The sequence below is a fragment of the Balaenoptera ricei genome, chromosome 12 (genome assembly GCF_028023285.1).
Source record: "Balaenoptera ricei isolate mBalRic1 chromosome 12, mBalRic1.hap2, whole genome shotgun sequence".
NCBI classification, from domain to species: Eukaryota; Metazoa; Chordata; class Mammalia; order Artiodactyla; family Balaenopteridae; genus Balaenoptera; species Balaenoptera ricei.
Genome location: NC_082650.1, coordinates 88,821,962 through 88,847,275, shown reverse-complemented (window position 1 = coordinate 88,847,275; position 25,314 = coordinate 88,821,962). Strand labels below are relative to the sequence as shown.

Here is a 25,314-nt window from a genome sequence, read left to right as displayed (position 1 = left end):
TTGAATGATATGGATGAGACATGCAGTTAAATCAGTTTTATCTGAAGCAGTTTGTGAATGAAAGAATTAAATTAAAAGTTATTAATCTGACAAATATATATTTGACTGCTTATAATGAAACTTTCCAAGGGCTGGCTAGTAAATTTAATATTTGTGAAAGATTTTATAAGCCTTGCCTATCAGACTAAGAATAACTATAAAATTTTCTCTCACAAAAACAAATTTTGGGGGCTTCCCTGGTGGCACAGTGGTTGAGAATCTGCCTGCCAATGCAGGGGACACGGGTTCAAGCCCTAGACTGGGAAGATCCCACATGCCGCGGAGCAACTGGGCCCGTGAGCCACAATTACTGAGCCTGCGCGTCTGGAGCCTGTGCTCCGCAACAAGAGAGGCCACGATAGCGAGAGGCCCGCGCGCCACGATGAAGAGTGGCCCCCGCTTGCCGCAACTGGAGAAAGCCCTCGTGCAGAAACGAAGACCCAACACAGCCATAAATAAATAAAATAAATAAATAAATAAATAAAAATTAAAAAACAAAAAAAAAAAGAAAAAAACAAAAACAAAAAAAACACAAATTTTTGTCTACTCTCTTCACGGCTATATCGCCAGTGCCTAGAATCCTGTCTGGAATATAGTAATTGCTCATTTAATGTTTGTTGAATGAATGGGCTCTATTCATGCTCAATGCCTTTGAAAGCATATTGTCTTCTAAAAAAAATCCCTCTCCAGCATGGATGCTGGCTAAGGTGTTTTAATAAGTACTGTGCAATCTTGAGACCTCCCATGCAAAGTAAACCTTGCTTTGGTTCTTAGACATGCATCCAGGGAACTGTTCCACACTGAGTGACTTAAGAAAAGGTTTGGAAGCAACTACAACTCTGTGTTTTACTTAGACTCGGGTGCCTCTGTGTCTCTGCACGCCCCAGTCAACCTTGGTCAGAGCCTCTAGGCCTCCAGGTCTGCTGAGAGACGGCCTGTATGTTATGTTCACGTGCCAACTTCTGACCTGAGAAAATAATGCAATTTTAGAGCTTCAGAAGACCTCGGAGACCCTGTTCCCAGAATCCCCTTTTGCAACAGGAGGAAACAGGTTCAGAGAACTTCAGGTGTGATGCTCAAAACAGGAGATGCATATGCTGGTCTTCACTTTGTTTGTCCACCCTGACAATTCAGCTGTAGCTCACATCTTAGTTTAATGCTCTTCCTTGTCTCTAGGTATTTGAAACACTGCTTTGAAACGGCTAATCATTTTTAGTTCTCTCTATAGAATGCCCCTTGGGCTTCAATACTGATAATGATAAATGATGGAAACAAGTTTGAATATATGTTAATTGATTATAAGGATAATTTATAGACTAGAAAAATACTGAAACTATTATCCACATGTATTCATGTGTCCCTGAAAAATAAGTTACAGTATTGAGAAGATAGTTAAGATGGTATTATAGTTATTTTTAGAAATTGCTGTAAACACTATATGTATGTCTTAGTGGAATCATTTTCATTAAAAACTCAGTTTTGATATTTCTTTCAGTAAACATGTATACAATGATACTGCTGTAAACTAAAACATTATGTGATGAGACACAAAAAATATAGCAATAAATGGTAAAACATGAGTAGAACTATTTATTTTTATATTTATAGATTCTCTAAAAAAGAAATTCTGTGGGAACAAAATGGATGAGTTAAAAAGTGTAAATGACAGAGGAACTTCTCCTTTCTTACCTCTAGGTACAACCTTGAGATCATCTGAGTCATGTGAAGGTGGTTTAAGTGCAGTAAATATGTTTCAGAACTATCCAGATACCAGTGCCTTATGAAAAAGCATGAAAAATCCACTTCATGGCTTACCCACTGTGTATATATGTTAAGATGTTTGGGTCAAACAAACATTTATCTAATCTTTTAACTTTCAGTTGGAGTGTAGAATGTACTAATTATTCTCACGAGATATCTTGTTAAATTATTTCTTTCAGTAAATATGCATTCAGTGATATTGCTTTAAGTTAAATTATTCTGAGCTGTACTGTTATAGGAAATGAGATTGAACTTCAGCAAGTGGAAAAGTCCCATATGGATATGAGCCTTAATTAAAAAATCATAGAGGAATCATTTTTCTTAAACATTCTAAATGAATGCATAATATAATGCATATAATACAATATGCATAATATAATATATATACAAAGATAACATCTCTCAAAAATACCATACTAAAAGTGTCACTTTTTTCAAGTATAAACTTTCTTATAAAACACTTCCCTGAGGATAGATCTCATGTTAATCATTTTACAAAAAAAGAAAGAAGAAAAAGAGAAACATTTCCACAAATAATGAACACTTTGGAAGTGATAGATATGCTTAATATCTTGATTGTGGGGATGATATCATGGGTGTATGGTGTATGCTTATGTCCAAACTCATCAAGATGTATGCATTAAATGTGTGAAATTTTTTGGTATATCAATTACACCTCAATAAAGCCAAAATAAAAAAACAAAAAAACAAAAAAACAAAAAAAAACACTTCCCTGTAAACTTTTGGGGCACTGGCAATTGCTCTAGTTGCCAACAATTTGGACCCAATGGTCCAAAGATGTACTCAACCTGCAGTAAGCTGGGACTTCTGATTCTTATCTAATGGGGGTACCCCATCCATTTGCTCCCCCAGGCTTAAGAGTTGCTGGTGACCCATCCATCAAACCCGACCCCCTACCCAATCACAAATAGTTGTATATGGACAATTGCAGTAGCTCTCCATAGTTTATGTTGCCTCTAATTTTGTTCCCCTAGACTCTGCTCTCCATTCTTCAATTACAGTAATCTATCTACAATTCAAATCAAACCATGATTTCTCACTCATTGCCTCTTAAACCCCTACAAAAATTTCACATTTAATCGGATAGAGATACTTTCCAGGGTCCTTAATAAGGCCTAAAAGAAGCTTTCTGTGGGCCTGATTCCCTCTGCATGTCACAGAGCTTGGCAGGAAAGCAAGCCAGCCCTGTTCTTGTTAGGAAAATATAGAAATGCTTCATCCAGGGACAACCCAGTTTACTTTCTTGTAATTCACATTCCCTAAGATCTTATTGGGCCACTTTAGCAATAAGATTATTCACGTCTTATAGTGTGAGGGTTTTAGTTCCCTACAAAAGGTGCTGGAACTCACAGCACAGCATCTTATTTTGCCACTGATGTACTAAAATGCTAAATTAAATTCTGATACAGGTCAACAAGAAAAGATGAATCCTACTAGTTTACTATTGGAAATAGAATTGCTTTTATTATTTATGTGCTTCTACATTTATTTTACTTATCACCAACAGATAAAGTATCTTTCAAGCAAACCATTACTGATAGTTTATAAAAATCCAAAAGTTATCTCAAAAAGAGATGAGATCATAAAATGCAATTGGATAATATATAAGAAATATTAACAAATAATTCCTACATGATTTCACACATTGATGATTTCTTACATGGAACGGTGCATCCAGTTTACTAACATTTCCCAGAAGTAAGACAGAGTAAGTGTAAAAATGATGATTTAAGGGTTTACACCCCAAATGTCCTGGAACCATTCTAGATAAGATGTTTTATAATATAATTTTTGAATACATGTTTGAAAAGATCTAAAAGAAATCTATCATTATATGTAATTATTTCAAAGCTTCTATTTGGAAATAAAATGAATTAGAATATATCATCATTGACTAAGAGTATAGACACTAAATATATTTGACAATCGCTTCTATAAAATATTTTGGGTTTCATAATTTAACAACTTAATTGAAAACAACTGATCATTTAAAATTTTTCTATAAACATACTAGCAGTATATCGTTTCATTATACTATGTTTTGTCCATTTTAGAAGTGCCATAAAGTCACCCATTTACTTAACAGAGTCATGGCCAACTATCTAATAAAATCATTTCTGTGGGAGTATTTTGAAAAGCAAGATTCTGTTTTATTATTGTAATAAATAGCATCTTCATGCCTATAACCAGGTATCTAATTATGGCCATGGAACCAAGAAATAATTTGAAGGAAAGAATATCAATTAACCTTTCAAATTTTAATGATAGATTTCTCAAATTTCTAATATTTCTTAACATGTATTAATTTATTTTAAATATTTCTTAATATTAATTTTTGATTTTCTCAAAATTTATTTAAATATTTCCTGATATTTATTATATAATTGTCATTAATTTGAATTAATTCTTTGGAAATTGTCTTTCATCCACTTATTCTATTCCTGTTTGGTTCTTTGGGAAAATGAAATTAGTGTATGTATAATTAACAGTAAAAAGTATTTCTTAAACAGAGTTCTTCAGAATTTCACCTAATGGTGTCTAATTTTAAAATTCCTTGTTTCCAATAGTTCATGCCAGTTCTAGAAATATCTTTGATGATGTAGACTCCAAAAGATAATAGTCTTTTTCCCAATCAGCTCTATCTTTTCATAAAGCACCTGACTCTATAGGCACTCAACAAAGAGTTGTTGAGGGAGAGAAAACAATTTTTACGTCTAATCATATTGCAAAAAAATATTTTAAATAATCTCAGAAAACAGAATAATATCATAATAACTGATGATCTGGTCTCCTCTTCACTACCTAAATATCTCCAGGCCATCTTATGCACACAAAAAATCTGCATGCAAAATAATTGTGCCAACTCTGTTTCCAATAAGTGTAAAAATAAATGAACGAATTTAGTAACATACAAGTGCAGCTTAATGTTTTGATTAAGGTAAATAATTTTATGTATTTGAAAGGATCAGTCCGTGTTTAGTGGGTTTTCTTGGGTGTGAGAATATCAGAGACTATTTTTTACTTATGTTTGTAATTTTAATACCTAAAACAGTAAGTAATTGATAAATGTTTATTGACAAAAATTAAGCATTGTTTTAGGGCATTAAGCTTTGCTTTGGGACAGTGAGATTTAAGTTCTAAATAAAGTAATATTTCAATTATTTAAATAATAATCTGAATATATTTATCGACACAATAACAACAATAGTTAACTCTGTTGACAAAAGAAATGTTGACCATCATAATCATACATAATTAACTTTTAAGTACTTCACTAAGAATTTTATTTTTTCCCCATTGAACTGTTCACCAAACAAGTTAAAGAAATGGTTCTAGGCATCTAGAAATTTGCCTTTTGGAGAAGCAATTCTTAGCATGAAATTTATTTATAGAATAAATATTGAACCCCAGTTATATGCAAAGCAGGAGGTGCTTTTAAAACTCATAAGACATACTTCCTTTCCATATAAGTTTATAATCCAGTTCGGGGAATAAGGCACAATCTAATAAGTAAAAGTCCATTATTGATACAAAGGCAGAACAGAAGTTAGGGCAGACAGAGGCTGATTCTGATTGGTTGGTTAGTTCATGGAGGTGGTGCCATTGGAGGTGGACTTGGAGAGGGCTTTATTGCAGGCATGGCTGGAGGAGCAGGTGTTTCAGGTGGAGGAAAATAAGAGAAAGGTGGTGTTGGCTTGACCATTTCCATGACAAAAAGTAGTGCAATTTGGCTGTAGATTAAAAGTAGAGCATAACTCTGAGAGTTTCTTGAGAAGCAACAGTGGGCTAGAATAGTTTCTGTAGAAATGCGAAGGAAAGCTAGCTAACAATGCGAAGTTAATATTTATATTGCAAGATAGTTTGCAGTAATAACTGTTATCAACTGATTTGCTGTTCTACTTGTCCATACATTGAAAAATAAACACATGGTAAAATAACAAATGGATATGTGTGTGTTTTAGCTTTTTGATGACTTCACATTATTATAACCCTTGATTTCCAGACAGAAACTTCATGACTGACAATTGACTACCAAGAGTCAGTTTTCAACTGTATTTGTTTCTTAACGATCTACTTCTAATATTTCTGGATGGGGGAAGAAAAGACATAAAACTATACCTAAAGCAACAGATTTTCAAAAACTTTTTTTCATGTGACTTTGATTGTATCGTACTTCCAGAGACTACTGCTTTTTATCGAGAAGCACAGTGAAAGAGTGTATATGAGAAAATGTGCCTAAACATGGAAAGCCATATGAGTTTTATATATGAATGCAGTTATTTATCCACCACTTCATCGATACCATCAACATAAAGATATAGGAAATAACCCTGTATTTTCATAAGCCATGTACCATATATACATATACAATATTATGCTGTACATGACTTCATTTGATTTCATAACTTGCTTTTCATTGCTTTCACCAAAGCAGATCATCTTATTATTTGGCTATGCTGTTTTTCTCGTGTAACTAATGTAGTATATGATCTTTGCCACCTCAGAATCATTTGAATATAAATCAACAACCATGAAGAACTTATATTATTCAGAAAGCATAACACACTAAAGGTTTACCTCAACCCATATTCACTAAATAAGAGAATAATAGCAAAAATAATCGCTTTTTCTCCCTAAGTTTAGATGATCCAATTGGCCTTTATATTCATGAGAAATCAAGAAGATGATATCATCTTGAAAGAGAGCACAAATATTTTGAAAGTATTCCCTTGTGAGAAATGGATGGAGCCATAGCATTTGTTGTTAAATTTTACCATTGATAACAACCCTTAAACAAAGAAGTTATTTTTCAAACACTTGGCACATAAATATTGGCAAAAGAAACTCACTTAATTAGATAAGAGTTTACGTGTTTCACTTACAAATTAGGATTGTTTTAGGTCTGAAACAATCCGTCTAGCACATTAAAAAAATACTACCATAATGTTACTTTTCCATCTGAGAAAAAGAAGTAAATTGTTAGCGTGTCTTCTATCTTATAGGGAATTTAGTTATATCAAGACCTCATATTATTGAATAGTTTTAATTTTTAAAGTAATTTTTAATATAAATTATATTGATAGCAACAATCAGAAAATTTATTTTAAACTTTCGATTATGTAAAACTAAAGTAATCAAGTCCACAGATGATTGAAGAATTTCTTAAATGCTGTGACCCATGATAAGGCATTAGCACTAATGCTAATATAACATTGATTATTAGTAAGTAGAAGGGACTAGAGTGAAGAGTATAGAAATTTAATTTGTAATATAAAATTTGTAATTTGTATTTGAGAAGCTTCAATTGCATTCCAGCTAATAATGTGAAATAGTTCACTGAAATACTAATGCCTATTTAAAAAAAAAATAGTACTTTACTCGTGTTTAAATTTCAGAAATCATTAAAAATTGAATATGACACTTTTAAAATGATCTCAGAGCCAACCTATATCCTTAGACCCCTAGATTTCAAGATCATAGTTCCTGTAAACTATTTTTCCTTAGAAAACAAATTGCAGGCTATTATCATGCTGCCACCGAGTTGAAGAATTGCCTTCTACTAGAACAGGTAATAAAGTTACCTTGTAGTTAGGAAGTTGTAGGCATGGGATACTTTCTTTGGTGTCCTTTGCTCTCCGGGTGCCAAAACTACCTTAGTGTAAGCATCAGAGCCCCCAGATTACTTATGTGAACATGTGCTCTGACTCAGATGCCCTAAATGATAGACACACACGTACACAATTTAAATGATAAATTCAAGAGGACAGAAGGTTAATCATACTGTTAATAAAAATTACTATTAAATTTCTTTTGCCATTTTCAGATCCAGAGAAATTTCATTTATATATAATATTTCAAAATATTGGATAGTGCAGGAGTCTAGATATAAATTTTCTACGTGGTCACTTTCCAAAATCATTAAATGATAGGTGATTAGATACTTCTCAGTAGCAGAATGAAGCATGGTTTAGGCAGCACATAACGTACACATAAATGAATGGAATGAAAGGATGTTGGCAGTAATGGAAAACAGTGATGGATTTTAGGAGATTAAACCAACTGACATTTTATGAAAATTTCCATTTCCTGCCTTGGATTTTATCTAAACTGACAAAAACAAACACACATTTAGATTTCTCAGATTTCTCATGGGATGTTCTCTTGGGTAGAATATCTGGAAAGAATTTCTGACAAATCAATCTGTCAGGAGCCATACTTTAATATTTATGAGGAAATCTGCCAGGCTGGACAAAAACACATGCTAGTCTTTTCTCCTTGCATAAAAGATCAGAGTTGTGCATAAAAAATACACTGCTTAATCGTACAAGGTACATTGTAATGTTTTAGCAGAAGATGATTTAAAGATGGATGGGAAACGCCAAAACAATAAGCTGGTGAAATTATCCATTCCCAAATGTTGACATTATTAGGTCTAGCAATCTATTTGCACTATCATTAGAACATATTTTACCCAGTCATGTGTGTCATGTATGAAAGACCTCGTGTTAAAGACCCAAAACTTTTCTTGGAACATTGAGCACCACTGACCCCTGCCCCTCAGCAATGCTCTTCCCCCACCTACAGTCCTGTGAGCCAGAACTAACCACTCCATTCATCAGGCTTTGGTTTTATTCAAATTATTTTACAGTAACAGTGAAATAAGCATGGAATGCTTACAGAGTTCTAAGCATATAGATTAAAAAATATATGCTATGTGGAATCTATTATTTTGTTCAGCTTATTTTTTCTCTCCTCCATCTGTCTCTGAGTTAGGCCCAGATTATTTTCCTTTCCTAGGAGGTATATGTTGAAAGGATTAAATAACAGAAACCTGGAGTCATTCTCTCTCTTAAACATAACTTTTACAAGAGAAAACACCGTCTTCCAAGTGGTTAGAAAAGGGATGAAGAATTATGTGGGCACAAGGCAGGAGAGAATGAGAGTTATCTAAGCCACCATTTTCTATAAGCTTTGGAGGACCCTAAGGGCAACTTTGTCTTTGGGAAAATAGTCCATCAAGTGAATGTTTGCCTTAGGTAAGCTAGGTTACAGGATTACTCACTCCTTAAGGAAGTGCTGAAAAAACTTGTCGGGGTGATGATTCTTCAGCAAAGCAGCAGCTGGTTTGCATCAGGATTCTATCTCTGAAAAACAAGTTAGCTCTGTGGTTGTATTTTTGCTCATGTATTGCTTCAAAACACGATCAGAAAAGAGTACACTATTTCTGTTACTTCAGCTGGCTTAAAACCTGATGTGTCATTTCACTGACTGTTATCATTGTTTCTTGAAACCTTGTTCTTGTTTATAGATTTTTTTTTTTGACTTGAGTTTAGAAATGTTCCAAGCAGATCAGCCTAAAAAATTTAGAATCGTGGATTTAATCAGTAACTTCTAGGTCTGTGTAGGAACATATTGCATGAGACAGTGATGTAATTTGTGAGAAATGTCTACACACAAGCTTTCATATACCTTTATTCTGTCTTTAGAATTTGGAATGATGGGAGATCATACAATTAAAAGTCAGCGACCTCGATCTGTTCATGAAAAAAGGGTCCCTCAGGAACAAGCTGATGCTGCTAAATTTATGGCACAAACTGGTAATACGTTAGTTACATTTTTCTATTTATTGTTGTTAATTTAATGAAACCACTGCATGCTTTCATAATCTTTTGCTGCACATTTGTCAGTTTTTGGAGCTGATATTTTTTTGAGCCATTTTTTTTTTTTGTCACCAGTTAAAGTCCATAAATGAAGTAGCTGTGAACTGAAAAGTGCACAAAAAATGTGTAAGATTTATTTTGCTTTCATTGTGGGACATTTAGGATTTACATATTATTATTTACTTATGTTAATTAACTACTTAAAATGTATCATTAAACTTTTAAAGAAACTCAGCAAACTTATTTCATCAATAATTGATTATTTTAGGACTTTTCAGAATTAATATTTTAAGTAGGACTTTAGATGATGAAATTTAATATTTAATATGTTGAATATTTTTTCAGTTGTCATGTATCATATACATATTAATTGATTGTTAAAGTGTATAGCAATTAGTTAGAAACTTTTTTTAGAATTTAATATCTTTAATTTGGAAAAGATTTTGTTATGTAAGCTAAATAATAAAAAGTTGACAGTCTTTATTAGTAAGGTATAATACACTCCAAATAATTAACTATCAACAAAAATGATTTTTTGTTTTATAACATTTTTAATCCTAAATAAATTAGATTACTTTAAAATACATCACTCCAAATATATATATATAAACAAATAGATGCATTCCTCTTTGGGCTCATCATAATAAATGGGCTATAATTCCCCCTCTTTACTTTGAATGTAGAACGTTCTTAGATGAAAACATGATTAATCTGTGTTATAAACATTTTCATCTGTCAGTTTTATTGCAGGAAATTGCAAACTAACAGTTTTATCTATGTCTTCATAAAGTCTTATACATTCCAATCTAGATCATGTATTTTACTATTAATACAGAAGTTTCAAGTACATGACCAGCTTTTTGACATGACATTCAGACTGATTTTGATGAAATTCCTTTGAAGAATGAATATTTCCTTTAGTTCATGTGATCTTAGGATAATACTTATTCAGAACACTAGATTTGAATCTATAACTCAAAAATGCAAATATTCTTAATGAATTGTGCTCTTGGTAATGGGTGAATAGTAGACTTGAATACATTAGTGGCAAGTAGGTCAAAGAACTCTCAGAAAAGGAAGAACATTTAGAATAAATTCTACATTAAGGACATATTTTTAGATTTTTAAAAATATATGGTACAGCCAAATCCAGAAATGAAGAAAACTTGCTTATCTGGATTGCTTTTCGTGCACCTTCTTATTTAAGAAAAGGTGATTTATATTTCTACTATTTGATTGAACAAGTCCAAAAGTGCACGACCAGGTTCAGGCAAAATTTTAAATTTCTAAATATATGTTTCTCCCTTACAAGGATCAAAAAGTCTCAACTACTGACCAGAGATTAGGGGATGATTGACTCTAAGTAAAGACACAGGGCATGGACTGACTACTCAGCATCCTTCTTGTGCCATTTCATGGGGCATTTCTGTAAGATTAGAGGTGTCCTGACATTTTTCAAAAGAAGTGGCAGACATTGGTTTACTGAAATTCCTTAAAATTGGGGTCACCTATTAATGAAATGGTGAACCATAGTTTAAATTTCCAATAATGTAGCAAAATTAGTTTATGCATAAATATTATGCAATTTGGCCAGGAGTTTTTATATAAATTCAGTTTTTGGACTTGCCTGTGACACATACCAAGAAAATTCAGAGTTTTTAGCCAGAAACCTTTTTGCAAATTCAAATCACAAGGAACATTATATTTTCTTAGTGAGGAATTACTAGTTTCCATTTTAATTTACTCACTATTTTCCAGGCATTGTTTTGTATCTAATATATAGGGACACATGATTTGGTAAAATAAATGAAATGTTTATTAAATAGATCCATGAGGAGCTTTAAAACTATTTCCCCATGTTGTTATCAATAAGTCAGAAAAGTCAATGAACTTCAGAATTAAAGTCCTGAAAATATTAATTGGATGCTTTAACTAATGAATAACATATAGTTATTATTTCATTTTAAACCAAATATAGTATAGGTAAATATAAATACAGGTATAAGACATTTTAAATTTACATTTCTATGATACTGATTAAAGACTGGAAAACTGCATTATTTAACATCGTTTTTAAAATAAATAATTTGACACGAGGCAATTGTAAAGCTGAAAACAGCAGGTTTTTTGTTTTTTTGTTTTTTCCCTTAAATATTTTCTGAGATTGTACTTTCTCCAGATGTTAAGGTAGTCTGAATAAAGACAGCTCAGTATCACACAATAAAATTCTACAAAAGTTAAGTTTTATTTATACTTTTCTATTTGTCTTTCAAACCAAGAAATTTGTGTTGCATGTAAATAATGATGAGTAATTGCTAGCATTAATTTGAGAACAAAGAATAATGCAATAGGGGTAAAACTGAATAATAAAACACACTATATTTTTATGTTAGTCATGAGGAAAAACAAAGCAAGAGCTATCAGACCGTATAACTTAAGAATTACTTCTCAAAATGAGTAACCTGGCCTCTTCAGTCATTATGATCAGTCAACCCAATATTTAAAAACAAACTTTCTATAAAGTAATAATGTGACTGGCAATGTTTCTAGAAGAGTAATATTTAGTAAAGTCACATTACTTTATCAAAATAACTTGACCATTTTGGTCAATTTGGTAACTGAGATAGGCTAGTTTGGACATAATTGTACAATGCTCAAATAGTCTAGGACACGGCTGTATTTATAGTCGATGGAAGTGAAATGCCATGATAAGATATAGATATTTAATATAGACATCTAAATTAAATACCAACAAGATGGCTTAAGACATCTTAATTACACATACTGATGCTTTTTAACATCATAGTTATCAAATGATCTTATAAACATGTTTAGGAAAGTAGTCTTTTATTCCAGTGCGGAAAATAGTATGTCACATGTTATCTAAAACAGAAAAATAAAATTGTGTGTTTCTAATTTCATGATTTTAACATATTAGCAACATTTTTTATTAGTATCCTGTTTACAGTTTAAAATGCACTCCCATACCTTACCTCATTTAATCCTCACAACTAGGTTTTGAGGTAAATGTATTACTCATTTTATTGAGAGGTTCAGAGAAATAAAGTGACTTTCTCAAGGTCACAGAGCTAATATGCAGTAGCTTTCCATCAACGACAGATCTTCTGACTTTAATAACAGTGCTTTTTCAGTTTCCTTTCACGTTTCGTGTCAGAATAAAGAGCCTTAATAGTACCTTAGATACTGAATCCTTCTACATAATGTGTAATATGCCTTAAGTTACAAGTTAAGGAACCAAATTAGTTTGTGCTATCTCCAAAGACATATATATTGAGAATAGTATACTTTGTGTTATTCTTTACTGTCTCAATGTCAGTGAATTTTTTACAGAATATCTTTGCTATAAAGTATTTCTCACAGAGCCCCAATGTGCTTGACTAGAACAGCCTTCATGCCTTTTGGGATGAGGCTGTGGCAGCATGGAAATCATAACTATTTCATGGAAATGTCACTTGAAATTATAGATTGAGATATAATGGGGTCATTTTGGTAGGTGGGCCAGTATTTCAACGGCAAGATTTGATTCAGAATTTGAAAGCCCATATATATCTTATTCATTTATTTGTTTTGGCTTTGATCCACAAAACGAGCCACCGGTTTGAGGGGGAGTGAATAATGCCAATTCTGAGCACTAATTATCAATCCCTCGTGACCCAGGCATCATTATCTAGCTTGTTCAACATCATTGTAGCTTCATACATTCAGAAGCAACCCAAAATTTTAAAAATTTTACAGAAATGCACATAAAAATAGTTCTTGATCCTGATTCATTGCTCAGTTTAATTAAACCTTCTTTTGCTGCCATCATAACAATGCAATGCTCTTGTGGAAAAATAGAACTAATTGTATTCATAACCTTTATCATTTTACTTATTATAGAATTCACAATGTTCAAGGTTTTCTGGCTTTTAATTAATCACATTCAACCATAGTATTTCTACTTCACTTAATCTCATCACAAACACAGGTTGAAATATCACAAGAAAAAAATTTGCATTAGATTTTCCCCAACGTTAAGCTTAAATTTTTTTCACTGCTAAATATATATGTGCACGTATACATATATGGGTAGATATTTTTTAACCATTGTCTTAATATAGGGTTTCTAAAATAATTATTTTTAACTTTGATAGAGTGTTCTTTCATGTAAAAGAACAAACTATGAGGCATAGCTTTAAATATTATTCAAATGGTCATTGAATAACATTTTTATAGATTAGTTATATATAAATTGGTAAAGGCAAAAAATACTGAAATAATCAAGGGTGACATATAGAGTATGACCAGGACAAACACTGATCACAACACTGAAAAGATGTGCTATTTAATATAATATGTCATCCTAGTTACCACTGTGCCCTTATGATATATATGCATTTATAAATGCATTATATTATTTACACCTCTGGGTGCATACTGCAGACCAGTAGAAGAGCAAATGCTTCTGAACAATGCTACTCAAAGTGTGCTTGTCTGTGACCTAGTTGTCATGGGCCCTCGAGGAGATAAGAAGCTTACACCAGAATGTAACTTGAACTACTTTATCAAACACATGTTTTATTTCATCTGACTCTGTTTTTTGGAAAAAGAACTTCTCAGTGATCAACAAGTTGAGTTACATTCTGGTCCAAACTTCATCTGTCCTAGAGTCCCAGCCCGTGGACCAGATGCCTTGAGTTGCACTGCAAGTCATTTCTAAGTCATGTATTAACCTTTCCAAAAAAGGTGGAGAATGGATCATCATATTCTATCAGTTGAATTTTCTTCTAAAGGCAAATCAAATTCTAAGCAGAATCTGTAAAATATAAATTGCTCCTTGATTTATATAATCAGTGATGCAGCATTTTCAGAAACACTTCACCAAGTGAAGCAAAAGTAGTCTTTTTCAACAAAGTCTAAATTTAATTTAACTAGTTCCTGCCAGCAGGTAAATGGCCCAATTTTGTATTTGTAGAAAAGCAACTGCAAGTTTTCAAATTAGTGTTAAAAATCTATCCTGAACACCATTCCAGAATAGAATTAGAAGCCCGTTGAGATGGTCTTAGAAATTCTTGACTTTAAGTCTCCTTGGGACATGACTTTGGATCATAATAGAACTTAGACGTAGTTTCAGGGTGATGCCTACTCCAAGAAAGTTAATGAATTCAGACATTCAGTGACTTTTTAAAGCCCTATGTTTTTAGTAAATTTTAGTTCCAGATTAAATTAATAGAAATTATAGAGGAATTTTCCTTCATTTCAAGTAAAACTTACTTCTCTACTGTGGATCATCATGGGGAAAATTGTGAGTAGAATGTTTTTGAACAAATTGTCACAAAATAAATAGCTGTCATAGGATGAAAAAGTAGGAATTGCACAAGGAATAAATTATAAACAAGTGTGAGTGTTCAACACAATAAAAATTAGATATGCCCAAACTCCCAGAGCCCTACCTCATCCAGCATTAGAAAGGAGATTATGGAACAAACGACTGGGGAAGGATACATCAATATATTCCTACTCACCAAAGCCAGAGTAAGTTTAGCAATACATTTTGTTTCCTCTTCCATCAAAGGACAAAGCTTTAGATTGGCTTGAAGAGAATCGCTCCAACAGTCATTCTTGAAAAATGCTGACTTGTCCCTTCATAGCATCCATGGCCCAGTGGATTTGTGAAGTGGAGTCTTGCTAACAAGGTTATAGCTAACTTGGATCTTGCGTCAGTGTAATAGTATCTCTCTTTAAGTTTCTTTTTCTCTGAAATGTTTTTTGTGTATCTTTGATATACTGTCATGTTCTTAAATTGAAATTATTCTTGCATGTCATAATGTCAGTTTGGTATAATGCTTACTAGATGAATATTCAATACAGTATTTCATGTTTATTTGTTGTCTTGCACACAGGTGAATCTGGCGTGGAAGAGTGGTCCCAGTGGAGCACATGCTCAGTTACTTGTGGTCAGGGGTCGCAGGTGCGAACCAGAACTTGTGTATCACCTTACGGGACACACTGCAGCGGCCCATTAAGAGAATCAAGGGTTTGCAATAACACTGCCCTCTGTCCAGGTAGTGTTAGCAGCAACTACAACTGTGGATGTTATTGAATTGTGTCATGCTACGCATTTGGAACGATGTGTTATTTTCATATGAACCTGGTATAGGCATTTTAATTAGAGTGGATAAGTGTAATTTGTATTCAACTGTGAGATTTTATTATGTATATGATTCTTTCCGCTTTCAGAGCAACCAAGAAATTACAAAAGTGACTCCCTACCCACTGCACCTATAAGCTTGAAATTCTGTATCTGTTTCTAATGGTATTTAAGATTCCAAGTCTTTACTTATTTTAGATGGTGAAAATGTCCAATTGAATGTTGGAGGAATAGTGAAATTTGCCAGCATCCTGGAAATGTGATCAGTACCCAGTGTTTAAGGCAGTGGTTGATACAGCCTTTAAGGCAGTCAGCTATTTTCCTACCACTTATTTGACCCCATCGGGCAGAATAGTGTCCCGGGCCAAAGGACTTTCTGTTAGTTTATTTCATTTAAGTGACTACCCTCATCAGAGCCATCCTCTGCCTGTAAACTTAAAGTCACTAATGGAAAAAAAAAAAAAAAAAAAAAACCAAAACAAAACATGTTAAATGGAGCATAACGTAATAGCTTACCCACTTAGGATCAGATTTTCCATGTTACATCAACATTTTTTTTGTCCATCGGTGCATACATGCATATTATAAGCGTTTCTTCTTCTCAGACCACTGACTTTCATGTAAAAATAAGTACTAAAAGGATTCTGGGCTTTCTTTCAAGAATTCCGAAGCACGTAATCCTGTGAATCTCTAGGTCTGTGTTTCTGCTCAGCCATTTGGTGGATGGGTGATGCGGACTCAGACCACTGCAGTTGACAATGGACTTGCATTCACGCCCTTCCAGGGGCCTCTGGAGTGAGGTGGGCGCAAAGAAAGGGCCTGGCACTACAGCCGCCTTTCATCTGAAGTGTGCTTAAGTCTTCTGGCAAGCTCCATTTCCAGAGAAGCCTAATTCTGCAGTTGCTAAAAGCAAGAGTACAGAGTGGGTGGCATGGGGGAGGGGCAGGGACAATCCCAATTTCGCAGAAGAACGGGCGAGGGCAACTCATTCAAAAACAATTTGGAGGTGGAGATGTTTAACAGGTACAGAGTTTGGATTTGCAGAATGAAAATTTTCTGGGGACCTGTTTCCCAACACCATGAATATACTTAACACTGCTGAACTGTACACTTAAAAAGGATTAGATGATAAAAGAAAAGGCAAGCTGGAAAAACTAAAAGGGGAAGGAAGTGGTGGGCAGTCGTGGAGGAGGAATGCTGCAGTGAGATGGGAGATCCCTTTGCTACGGGCTTGGGAGGCACAAAGCAGTAGACAAAGGTAGAATTAAAAGATAAATTGGGCAGAATAAAAAGAAAACATATATATATATATATATATATATATACACATACATACATAACTGAATCACTTTGATGTATACCTGAAACACTGTAGATCAACCATTCTTCAATTAAAAAAAAAAGATAAACAGGGCAGAAAGGTATGAGGGAGGGAAGACAGAATTAGTAGGAAAAGAGCAATGGTTCCACTGAAAATAAGAAAAGTCAGTGAGAATCAGAGGGAATCAGACTAGATGAGAAAGAACATCAAATGAAACATAAAAAGATAACAGAGGGGGGAAAATGCTTAAGGAGATCATGGGTGGGGAAGACAGTGAAAAAAAGATGACAATAATAGGGGTCACAGAGCAAACATACTCAAGTACATAAGGCAAGAGAAGGGAAACAAGAGCAGTAAGGAGATGGGCAATTTAGAAATTGTAATGTGTCTACATTTTATAGGTAAAAGGACCTCATGAGGAAATGCTAGTGGATTTTCAGGTGGGTGTGGGTTAAGTGCATTGTCTGGATGAGTACTTAAAGCTGGACCCTATTTACAGTATTTATGTTAAGGGTTCCATGATCAAGTGCCCTGTACTTGGCAATGAGAAAAGTGTCAACAGAGAGTTAAGCTGTACTTGACATATACATTTAGGTTGTCAGTATCCTTTTGAAGAGTCAAGATCCTTTTAACATACAGGGATAGACTCTAATGGCAAACAGATCCCCAAATGGAAGTCTGAGTGGGTGCTAAAGTGTTCTCCACAGTTCTCCATTCAGAGCTTACTTTCCAAACACTCATTATGAACACTCACCTGGCTGACATATAGAAATCTCCATCCTTCTGCCCGAGGCTGCTGACCCATCCCCTCACTGGGCGTGGAGACCATGTATAGTGGGACCAGTGTGTACTCCCTTTCACTCTGCATCTCATGTCCAGAAAACTGAATAATATTCTATGATTATAAAGCTTTTCCTCAGTTTCTTAAACCTTCTACTATTATGCCTACTGAAGAAGTACATACTAATTACTGGTTTCTCTTCACCTTCGTATACGTATAGGTTTACCTTTTAAATTTGCTTAAATAGTACTGATGATAAGAAATACGTATCTTTTAATCATTGTTATAGTTCAGATGTTGAATTAAAGACAATGAAAAGCATTTTGTTGATTTCTTTTTAATTTTCCAAACATGAAGAATAATTTAGCAACTTTATTATTTTAAAAATGTAAAATAAGTATCCCACTACAGGAAACTGTGATACCTTTCAGATGGTGATTGTGCTTGCTATGAAATATTTTGTGTTTGATATTTTGTTCAGTTATTTGTCATGCTGGTAAATATGTATGTTTTTACACAATATATAATGAAAACAGTGACAAGAAGTGAATTTAAAACCTAACATAGTACGCTGAACAGTGTAAATATCTTTCTGAAATACTTTATTCCCAAGAAGAAGATTATCTCAGAAATAACCTACTTGTCACACTGTGAATAAGCAAGGGTATTTGCTATTTAATTAATGAAAATGACGCAAGGACAAACTGAATATTAATGTCACTTTTCACAGAATATGTGGGATGATAGAACTAGAGCTTATATTATTTGTACTCTTAAAGGCTAATCAATAGTATTATAAATTAGTAACCTTTCACCCACATTATTCACATTTAAAGAGTTTTAAATTGCATAATAATGTGTTATTTCTAATATGAATCCTAAGATATCCAGCCTTTTACAAAATTGTTGCTCTGACATCATAGTGTCTTCAGCAACCCTTATTGCTCAGGGCAGAAAATGATCGGGATAAACAGAAAGTAAATTGAGAAAAAGAGAGAGCTACATGAAATTCTGTATTTACTGCCCTGGTTTCTGATTTACAGTTTTATGACCTCTTGCAGGGTTTCTCAACCTTGGTACCACTGGCATTTTGATATGGATAAATCTTTGTTGTGGGGCTGGCCTGAGGATTTGGGGGTGTCTGGCAGCATCCCTGGCCTCTACTCATTAGATACCAGTAGCCCCATTTCTTCCCCTGAGCTGTGACAACCAAAAATGTCTCCGATGTTGCCAAATGTCCCCTGGGAAGGGGAGGTCATTATTGCCCCTGGTTGAGAACCACTAGTCTACTCTATATTCCAGTCTTTTAGAAAAAAGCTGATTTAGGCTAAGGAATGGTTTTGATTTTTTTTTTTTTTTAATGTCACAGTTTTCACATCCATTTATTTCCCTAAGAAAAAAAGCTTTCACTTAAAGGAGTTATTTTATACATCTCAATCTGAATCACAAGATACTTTGTATGCTTATTTCAGAAACCTGGTAGTAATATAATTTGTGTATTGTGTATTCTTCATTTCTTCTCTAGATAAATCAGAGACATGATATTATAGCTAGTGTCTAAAGGAGAAAACTATAAAAATGGATCAATTTGATTTTAGTTTCTAGGTACATTTTTCAAATGGACTAGATCATTTACAGATTTTCATACTTTACTGAAAATAAAGTAGTTTATCCAACAAATTTCCATTAAAATAAAAATATTTAATCTTTATCATAAATCTTTATGAAAAGGATTCATAAAATTACAAGATTTGTGCTACAATTTCCTACTAATTCAATAGTATCAAGTATCAAAAGTAACAAATTTTTAATAATTGTATGTCTTTTTCAAATGAAAAAACATATTTTTGCTTTTTAAAATTGATGTGGAGAAGTCATGAAATTTCACCATGGAGCAATGAAGACTGTTAAGAAGTAGTGAGTAAGAACCTGCTGTGTAAAAAATAAGTAAATAAAATTTAAAAAAAATAAATTAAAAAAAAGATTAGTTTTCAGAGGATTCTAGCTCCATAGTTTAACTAAATCATCAAGATTAATGAACATTTCTTTGAGATTTTAGAGAAAAATCTGCCAATTTAGCAGCTTTTTCTTCTGGGATTGTTCACTGCATGCGCAACAATGTGATTTGATAGAAGACAACAGAACCAGAACAGAACAGAACCAGAAATAAAAATACTATATAGTCTATTAGCATTTTATACAGAAAATTGGGGAGAAAAGGTGGTTTTTAAGTGGAGAACATTTGGTAACTAGAAATAAATGCAAAAATTGCTTACAGGTGTACAGTTTACATAACAAAGTACATTCATATATGTTACTTTTAAATTATTTTGCTGTAATTGATCATATATACCTATATGTAAATATAGGTATATGTGTAGTGTTTTCCTTAGACTTAAATACAGACTTACTATTTATTCTTATACCAAATTGGATACAAATTGTCTTTGGTGTTCCCAAACTTAAATGGGAAAAATGCAAACATCTTAATTTCTCTCACTTTTTCTGTATAGTATTTTTGAAATATACTTTCCAGCAAGTTTCACAGAATCTTAAAGAATTTTTCATTGAATATTACCTAAATTTGGCTAATTTTTCCAATATTTGAACATATTTTCACAAGTTGGGCAACTAAATAGTATAAATAGAAGAGAACAGGCTGCCTCATAATTGAGGATGTCATATCTGTGTTTTTAAAGTAACAACTTGGTCAGCAGATAACATGCAAAATATTCTAGATGTACTATATTTACTGGCATGTCTCCTCTGACACTTCTGCTTACCCCGACCAATGTTGAAGAGAAAATGAACATCTTTGTCATGTTTTGTGATAAATTTCTACTCCCCCTACTCATGTCAGTGGGTGTTATATCAAACATCTGCTGAGGAACTTTTAAGAGTAAGACAGAGGTTCAACATCAAGACAGGAATTTTGAACTGAAAAGCACATTTTGCCTGGCTTCTTTTGATTTGTATTATCCATGGAGTACAACTGCTTACTGTGTCCCAAATGTTAAGAATTGGGATGGGGTTGGTGATTTGACAGTGCAAGAAAGTGACCTAAACTTTGAACCTTAATGGACTTTCTGCAAAAGATGTCAACATTTATTTGCAGCAGTTATTAATGGAGGAACACAAATTATGTTAGTATTTCTGGTCAAGTGTGAATTCATCGTAATGGTGTATTTGAAGTACTGGTGTACTGATAGTTATATAAGACATAACTTAATTAGATCATATGTTTTTTTCTAGAATTTTTATTAATTAGGAGGATTTCCAATGCTATCCAGTCACTGGAAGAGGAGAGGTATCTTCTGTTTTTCTGGCTATTAGAAAGAGGTCTTCATATTTGCCCCTCATATTAAAACTGGGGAGAGAGGAGGCTATTATGCAAGTAGATAGAGTTTTTGAAATTTCCCTCTTACTCAAAAGACAGTGACTTTAAACACCCACATTTTTTAAATGGCAAAAATATGTTTTCTAAAATGTGAGGTAAAAAAGCTGTTTAAAATATGTACCATCAATTTTCAGATTTTTTTCTTTCTCTGACACCATAAAATTTATTAATCCTGAAACTTTGTAAATGTTGGAAGAATAAAATTGACCCTTATCTATTTAAATGCAATTTTAACTCCAGAAGATCACTCTAAGAAATTTAGTTGATGTTACTTTTACATAGAAGTAACTCATGACTATTTTACTATGAGGGAGAGAGGTGCATTTCCATTAAAAAAAAACAAAAAAACTTTTAAAGTTTATAACATAATTGTTCAAATACAAAAAGAGGTACATGCAATTTTCCATTATTTAAATGATTGCTAACTTAACTTACATTTTGTGACAAATAAGAGTAATCCAATTGAATTTTTAAAATATCTTCATACTTGTCTATTTGATGAGTTTTTTTCTTAATTATAAAGAAAAATAATCTTTGACTTCGCCTCTCTGATTCTGTTGTTGAAGCTTCTTTGCTTTATTACAGTCCATGGAGTCTGGGAGGAATGGTCTCCGTGGAGTTTGTGTTCATTCACGTGTGGTCGAGGCCAAAGAACAAGAACACGGGCATGCACTCCGCCCCAGTATGGGGGAAGGCCATGTGAAGGACCCGAGACTCATCATAAGCCTTGTAATATCGCTCTCTGCCCAGGTAAGCCTGTTCTGGATTTGGGGAGCTTGGCATTTATGTCCCTGTATATGGTCCCTAGGATACCTAGGAGATATTAAGAGTACAACCTTCATTCAGTCACGCTGGAAAATGTGTCCTTTGCGTATTGATTCTTGCTTAAATAAAACTGGGTACCTTCCTTGATTCTATCATATGTAATTGTGTATAATATTTCCTTGAGTGAGTACCAATGAATGCTCACCTTTATTGGATTTCTATAAATAGGTATATTAATGATTCCCACTAAGATTTTATCTCTACTTGGATTTCCCTCCTGGAAAAATTATAAGCCATCCCAAAGACCTGAATTGACTATTGCATCCACATTGTAACTAGAGAGACCAGTGTGGAGGCAATCCTTCTGATGTTATTCTCTCACACTCACTCAGCTAAGGAGTGGGATACACCCTTGACCACGTGTGAGCATGGTAAACATTTGTTAGGAAATCAGACTTTCTAGATTCACTGCTAGATGCATAAAATGGTTAGATCATAAATGACATACAGTATTTATGTGATTACGAAGACTGTATAGTCTGTTCTTAGAGTGTATTTATGTTATTTAAAATTTGTTTCCTTCAAAATATTTCAATTCTGTTTTACCCGACTTTGCTAATTCCACCCATTACTCCAGACAGAAGTCTTCGTAATGCTATTATTTAAGTTGCTGAAACATTCACACATAAAACAGATACCTACAAAATGAAAAAGACTAATCTCCAGCTTGAAGGGGCTTGCAATTTATGAGAGAAAATAAAAACAAACAAATGATAGAATCTCCCCAGGAAAAGCAAAGGCACTTCTAGAGGAAGACACAGACAGGAGTGGCAAATGGCAGAGGCTAACAAAAATGGCAATGGGACCATTATAAATAAGCATCATCTTCTCTTTGGGAGAGTTTCTCACCTGTCCATGCAGTCACATGTTCTACATGCAAGCAACAAAGCTGGGATGCCAGTAGTGAGCTCCAGACACATTATTCAACTCACACTGAGTCCCATTTGCCCTTTAAATTCCCCAAGTTAATATCCTATATTATAAGGCAGTGATTCAAAGTTGTTCTGGAAATTTTAAGAATCTAAAACATCTGAAGACTGAAAAACATCCAAAAATGTAGAGAAGCAACAGTCATCTAACAAGCTTAATTGTTCTCTTTAACTGGCTTGCTACACTTAGGAATATACATGTAAATATGTAGTAGTTGTATTGAGTAATATCGTCACTTTTAGAATGTTATGAATTCTACAAATGATGAATATAACTCGTATGATTCAGTATTCAAGTATTATGAATATTGGGGAGTCAATAATCATGATTCCTTATTTGCAAATCACTCCCAGAAAATCTATTTATGTTCTGTCTTATTTCTATCTCTCTGTAAACATACAGGTAGGCACACAGACACACACATATATATTTATGCTCTGCCTTTTTTCCAAAGATTTGAGTAACTTTATACAAATTTTAGAATTTTTTTTAACTGCTGAGCTGTGATATTTATGGGGAGTCAGAGTTCACTCTTATTTTTCTGTGGAGTGTGAAAAAATAGATAACACTGGGAAATAAAAAATCATAGCTAACTATAGACTCTCTTTTAATATATTAGTTTCTAGTTAATTCTTTTACCTCAGTTGATCCGCATAAGTACAAAGATAAAATAGCACTGATCAGTAAAATGTTGTCAACCAGGTTTTTCATAGTACACTTTCCATGAATTTTTTCTAGCAGGAAAAGGCTTGGATGAGTGCACAGAGAGGCTGAGTTGTTACAATTTAGATAAGAAAACTCATTTTTCTAAGTTGATGTAGTTTTTGCTTTATCACTCAAGTAGTAACCATGTGTGTTTTACCTGTATTATACTATCACTGGAGCCACTCTAAGACCCTTAAATTTGGTTGGCTTTCTTTTGTTAGGTCTTTAATTTTGGGGAGTTACGATTATACTAATTGTAACTCTGGCCTAGCTCATATTTTCTCATAAAGTGAGCATTATGGATCTATCTTGAATACTTAATAAATATGTTGCTTCTGACTTCTGTTATTTCCATTCTTGGATTTAGTTACATCATAAAAGATAAAATTCTTACCATATTTTATCCCAATTTCCTTGCTATCTGAAAGGGAATTCTTATAACTATGATTTAAAAAAATATATTTTTATACTCTGCTCAAAATTTTGGCATTATGTTTTTAAATTATATAAGATATGTTTGGTACAAATGTTTCAAATTCTTCCTAGATATTAGAAGAATTAGAACTAATTTCTTATAGCTAATCTCAGGCACCTTCACTGAATATAAAACATTATTAAATGTCAACTAGATGTAAGACACTACTGAGAAGAATATATAGTCCTTGATCTCAAGAAAGTTGTAATATCTTCTGAGGATTTAGAAATTAGCATGTGAAAAATTAAATGCAATTCTGAAAAACATATACAAATACTCTAGTCTCAATGAGATGTGGTAATTTGAATAGTAAGTGGTTTCAACCTCCATTTCTTGTAGCCATCCTACCTGAGAACCCTAAGACCACCTCTTAAGGGAAAACCTATAATGGGAAAATTGCCAGTGATGAAGAAGTGGGCCAAGACCCACACTTGGTTCTCCTTGGTTAGGCTGATTGTGAAGTGAAGAACAGAAGAGAGCAGATGAAACATTCAAAACAACAAACTGGGTCTCTGCTCACCACCTTTGCAAGATTTGACCATGCAGGTTGTGGTCATGGGCAGTGACGTTTTAGTGTGGGATCATGTCAGAGCAGCGTCCCAGCTTCCTGCTTTTAGGAAGCACATATCACCCCCATAACAAAGTGGATACTATGTAGGGATGATGAATATTGTTCACATCAAATAATGAAATGGTTCTATTTATGCAAATTCTGATGTCTACTGCTAAGTAGATGGCATCCTAATTTTATCTGATACTTTCCTTAGTCAATGTCCAACTTTCTCCCAACTTCTTTAGAGATGAAAGTAAACCACTTGCCTGAGATCCATATAAGGAGAGAAGAAAGGAAGGAAAGGGTAGATCTGATCTGATATTTCCTAGTTTGAGTTACTAGTTACCGACTTGTGTACTGTGTCTGAGAACAGTGACTGGTGTTGGTTGGGGGGAGATGGGCCAGAGGTATACAGAGCAACGAAAGGATTTCACTGTGATTCATTCACTGGCTCATAAACGTGATGGGACTTCGTTTTCCCCCTTTTCTCATCTGTAGTAATAATTACGTGTGGTACTATGGAAGGATGTGTGTATGTATGTATGTGTTCAGGGGTCTTTGGGATATGTTTCTCTTATCACCAAACTCAGAACTTCTGGCAGTCCAACCTATGTTTTCTGTTTTCTCTGAATTTTCATTGCAGTCACTAATTGAGCATCAAGTTCATAATTGATATATTTGAGGACAAGGAAAT

The 25,314-nt window shown here is 33.6% G+C and overlaps 1 protein-coding gene across 1 annotated transcript in view; it reads left to right on the top strand.

Moving 5' to 3' along the window:
* The window catches only part of ADGRB3 (adhesion G protein-coupled receptor B3), an 802,747-nt gene that overhangs the window by 300,426 nt on the left and 477,007 nt on the right, over positions 1-25,314 (top strand). The window contains exons 2-4 of the mRNA XM_059942117.1: positions 9,309-9,419; positions 15,386-15,547; positions 21,718-21,882. Of these exons, the coding sequence (XP_059798100.1) occupies positions 9,309-9,419; positions 15,386-15,547; positions 21,718-21,882 (438 nt within the window). The remainder of the gene's footprint in view (positions 1-9,308; positions 9,420-15,385; positions 15,548-21,717; positions 21,883-25,314) is intronic.